The 5,271-nt window shown below is 34.1% G+C and overlaps 1 protein-coding gene across 1 annotated transcript in view; it reads left to right on the plus strand.

Moving 5' to 3' along the window:
* Positions 1-400, plus strand: part of LOC107707857 (aggrecan core protein-like) — a 20,155-nt gene extending 19,755 nt beyond the window's left edge. The window contains exon 19 of the mRNA XM_016511959.1: positions 318-400. Within this exon, the coding sequence (XP_016367445.1) occupies positions 318-400 (83 nt within the window). The remainder of the gene's footprint in view (positions 1-317) is intronic.
* The last annotated feature ends 4,871 nt before the right edge of the window (positions 401-5,271 follow it).

Consider the following 5,271-nt stretch of genomic DNA (forward strand, 5'->3'; position numbering starts at 1 on the left):
TCAGATTCCAGATTTTCAAATAGTTGTATCTCGGCCAAATATTGTCCCATCCTAACATATAACATATATTATTTATTCAGCTTTCAGATGATGTATAAATCTCAATTTCGAAAAATTGACACTTAAGACTGGTTTTGTGGTCCAGGGTCACAAATGATGTCATATTTTAATCATATTTAATCATATAAGATTTAAAATAAGAATTCAAATAACTATTCCATTAATCTTCATTGAATATGTAATGTTTTTTTAAACATATTGCATACATTACTATGTAAAAGGTACTGACATGATTTATTTTGTTTTTGTATTTATAGAGGACAAATCTGGACTGCAAAAGGACTCTTCTGTTCATCACTCTCATAAATCTATTGCAACAACATTGGAGAAACATCTCTAAGGAGATTTGAAGAGCTAGAGAGTCGTTTTTAAATCAGTACAAGTTTTATATTTATTTTCCAAGACACTGAATTAAGAAGCATTTGTGATTAAAAAGTGTTATTTTCAAGATAAGTGCCCATCTGTATATTGCTGCCCCCTATACATCAGATGTCAGTTATTGGCCATCATCTATGATGCAGTGATTCATCTCATCCCTGCAGCAAAATATCCGAGACCAAAAGATCAAAGACTTTTCCTTTTGAGGAAAAGAGGTTTTCCTTTTGGACCAGCTAGTGTTTTATGTTAAAAGGAAGAGAAGAGCGAAGAGTTGGATGTACCCAGTTTTTCCTCTTTGAAGGACACAAAAACGTTTTTGTCTTTGCTAGTAAGCCAAATTTTAGGTACATGCACAACGTAAATGATGTCACGAAATTTGAAGTATTATTTTCATCTAGTTTATGGAGAGGAGATGTAAGCCTAGAAACGTTTATGGCCATAAAAGACATTTACAAATAATCGTATTTATTTCTAATACCTAACCAGAGAGATTAAGAAAACAACTTTCACAATGACGTCATTACTTTGTTATGTCTGGGTTGAAGAACATAATGTGAAATGAGATCTATTTATTGATATCTCATAGCATAAACATAGCACATCCATCTTTGACTGGGTGTGTTCATCTTTTTCCTCATAAAAGCCATATATAATTAAAGGAATAGTTCTTCTGAAAATGAACATTTGTTGAAAATGTACTCACCCTCAGGCCATCCAAGATGTAAATGAGTTTGTTTCTCCATTGGAACAGATTTGGAGAAATGTAACCCTTGCTCACTGATGGATCCTCTTCAGTGAATGGGTGCCATCAGAATGAGTGTCTAAACAGCTGATAAAAACGTAACAACCCACAGGTAATCCACACGACTCCAGTCCATCTATTAACATCTTGTGTTTTTGTAAGAAACAAGTTTAGTTTAGTTTATTTGTTTACAGGGGCAATGCACATTAATAAACATAACTGTAAATGTGCCAGAATTGGCCAAAAAGGCTATTTTTCATCTGTAGACCCTTGACAGAATGTTAAAAAGTCACCCTAAAAACAGAAACAGAGCATCTTACACACATATACAAATTTACAAAGAAAAGGGAGTAAAAAGTAAAATACTGAAAAAATACAGATACATGAATGCACAATAAAAGTCACTACTAAAATACAAATATAAGTAGAATATAATATAATATAGAATAGAATGCAAACATAATTATCTAGACAAAATAAAATATAAGGAAAAGGAGAGAGAGAAATCCATCATTAAGACATTTTAACCTTAAACCTCTGCTTCTGGCCAAAATACCAGTCCATAATCCATAATAACAATTCCTCCAGTGGAAATCCAGTCCATCCCCTGTTGTCCTTTCATGTTAAAATTCACCAATATATTTGTTTAGAACTGTTTTGGACAGTTTTTGCTTATAAACGGTACTTGATCTGTGCATAGTTCTCTCCTGATTCAGACGAGACAACTTTTTCACTGGAGAAATCAATATGGATTGAGGACTTGAAGTTAAAAACACATTAACGATGGATTTGTTTATTACGAACACACAGCTTTGCCCTTCACAAGATGTTAATTGATGGATTAGAGCCATGTGGATTACTTGTGGATTATTGTGAAGTTTATATCGCCTGTTTGCTGTCACCCATTCTGACGGCACCCATTCACTGCAGAGGATCCATTGGTGAGCAAGTGGTAAAATGCTAAATTCCACCAGATCTGTTCAGATGAAGAAACAAACTCATCTACATCTTAGATGGCCTGGAAGTGAGCACATTTTCATTTTTAAGTGACCTATTCCTTTAAACAACATCAGACAGAGATGGCCAAATTCAGTCAGATTATGAATGTAAACCCAACAATGAAAATGTACTTGTTTGTTAGATGCTATCTGTCGCCTAAGACTGTGCAGGGCATGGTACTACATGGGGACAAGAATGACCCTGGATCAGCTAACAGCAATTCTATAACAATAGTTCAGAACTATTAATGACAAGAGCCTTGTGAATATTTTACATTTTGCCTGTTTCTGTGATGAGACTGCTTAATTAGTACAAGAGGCTGTGCCTCTTTCATCCCAAAGGCAGCAGGAGCTCTCTTTTATACAGCATAGCTTTATTTTCATCTGATACAGCTGAAATGACGAATGTAGCATGAACTGCAGAATATGCACAAACATTTCTTGAAAAGCATTTTTTTTTCATGAATCGCAAGCAGTTTGATACTCTGTGGCATAGAAAACCCATCATTTCTTTAATTGAGATGTATGAGTGATCAAAGTCAACAGTGAAAACGCGGGAGAACATGTGACAATTACTGTCAAGTGGTAAAATGCTAAATTCCACCAGATCTGTTCAGATGAAGAAACAAACTCATCTACATCTTAGATGGCCTGGAAGTGAGCACATTTTCATTTTTAAGTGACCTATTCCTTTAAACAACATCAGACAGAGATGGCCAAATTCAGTCAGATTATGAATGTAAACCCAACAATGAAAATGTACTTGTTTGTTAGATGCTATCTGTCGCCTAAGACTGTGCAGGGCATGGTACTACATGGGGACAAGAATGACCCTGGATCAGCTAACAGCAATTCTATAACAATAGTTCAGAACTATTAATGACAAGAGCCTTGTGAATATTTTACATTTTGCCTGTTTCTGTGATGAGACTGCTTAATTAGTACAAGAGGCTGTGCCTCTTTCATCCCAAAGGCAGCAGGAGCTCTCTTTTATACAGCATAGCTTTATTTTCATCTGATACAGCTGAAATGACGAATGTAGCATGAACTGCAGAATATGCACAAACATTTCTTGAAAAGCATTTTTTTTTCATGAATCGCAAGCAGTTTGATACTCTGTGGCATAGAAAACCCATCATTTCTTTAATTGAGATGTATGAGTGATCAAAGTCAACAGTGAAAACGCGGAAGAACATGTGACAATTACTGTAGTTGTGATAATCTGTTGTCTTCTAAAGTAGGAGAATCTACATTTTTCCAGGAATGTCATCAGATGAACTTTGTGTTTGAATAAGTGTATTACAGCAAATGCAACAGCGTGCCATTAAAATATTCCATACATCATGTTTAATACAGGACTGATTTGTGTGTTGGCCAGTAGTCTGTCATGCGGAGCAGGAATGAAGGGCAAGGGGTAGGCCTACTCAGTGAGGTTATGCAGGTAATGGAAAGGAAATGGTTTTTACCTCACCCAACCCAGTCTAGAAATGTATTTTTGAAACAGATGATAATGTTTGCCTTATTGGGTGGAGTGGAAGGAATGAACTTCCCTGTGACTAAATGAACCCCTTTTAGGCTGTTTTTAATGCCCTAATCTGTTTCTCCCATGTTGCCTAGAGAGCCTGGTTATAGAAGCTGAATTGAATATAGAAGCCGTGTTGCCTACTGCCATCTTCTGGTTGATTTAAAGCATGACATTTTGTCTGGTAGATTTGTGTTGTCTACAAATGGCAGAATAAATCATTTACATATGGAAAACAGCACTTCACATTACATTTTTCAAATGATTTATTTCATGTGCATCAAAAAATATCTATAATATACTAACTAAATACCAAATTTATTTAAATTTTTAATAATAATTCTGTTTTTTAAAATACCTACTGCTATATTATTATTTATTTAATAAACATAAAACAAATCTACTACTAGTCCAGGGACATGATATTTATAAAGTAAATTATTTTATTAGTGTAAACCTCAAAAACAGACCCCAAAAGCACATACTGTTTAGAGATTCCAGGTGCTGAAAAGTCATAGATCCCTGTGTAATAAACCTTAGCCGGTAAACTGGCAATACACTCAATGCTTTTGACTTGAAGAAGGGAATCTAAAGCTGATTTCATCATGACATTTACTGAGGCAATGCTCCCAATTCTACCAGGTTTTTTTATGAGATAAGAAGACTAATCACCTAGTCTCACACACATTTTTATTTCTGACAAAGCACATACTTAATTTCTTCTTCAGTTTAAACTACATGTAAGGAGAAGCACAAATATTGAACATGTTTATTAATATTGTTAAAGACAATGTGTTTTACAAAAGAAAAAAACACTCAATATTTGCACAATTGTACAATTCTATTGACTCAAATACATTTGTTTTATAAATTATATAAACTATAGTATAAAGTGTAGAGCAACTGCAGTGCAAATATAGGTCAATTGATTTGAGCAGCTCTACCATGCTTATTTTAAACCTTTAAAGTGAGAATGAAGACATTTCAATAGGAAGATTAATAGTGTTTTCAATTCATTTCTAATTTAATTTCAGCACTGTTTCTGACAAACCCATATATCAAGAACATTTCAGAAAAAAAAAAATTAGACAGCTTTTGTGTGCTAACAACAACAACAACAAAAATAGATACACAGAATACAAGTTGACCTTTTTCCATTACAGATCAGTGCTGTACATGTGCTAGAAGGCAGACAGGTTGAATCACCTTGGTGACCAAAGATGAGAAATAAAAGTTAAATTTTGAAATACAAGAATGGTCAGTTGTTATAAGACAATTTTATTAAGAATTAGAATGAGTCTATTTTTCCTTACAGGTTAACGGTTCTTCAAATGTTGTAATATTCTCTGAAAAATATTTGAAGGGATAGTTCACCCAGAAATGAAAATTCTGCCATCATTTACGTACCCTCAAGTTGTTCCAAACCTGTATTAGTTTCTTTCAGCTTTTGAACACAAAAGAAGATATTTTGAATAGTGTTGGTAACCAAACAGCCATTGACTTCCATAGGATAGAGAAAAAAAAAATACTATGGAAGTCAATGGCTACCCTCAACTGTTTGGTTACCTTAG

The sequence above is a fragment of the Sinocyclocheilus rhinocerous genome, unplaced genomic scaffold (genome assembly GCF_001515625.1).
Source record: "Sinocyclocheilus rhinocerous isolate Xijiao unplaced genomic scaffold, SAMN03320098_v1.1 scaffold2340, whole genome shotgun sequence".
NCBI lineage: Eukaryota > Metazoa > Chordata > Actinopteri > Cypriniformes > Cyprinidae > Sinocyclocheilus > Sinocyclocheilus rhinocerous.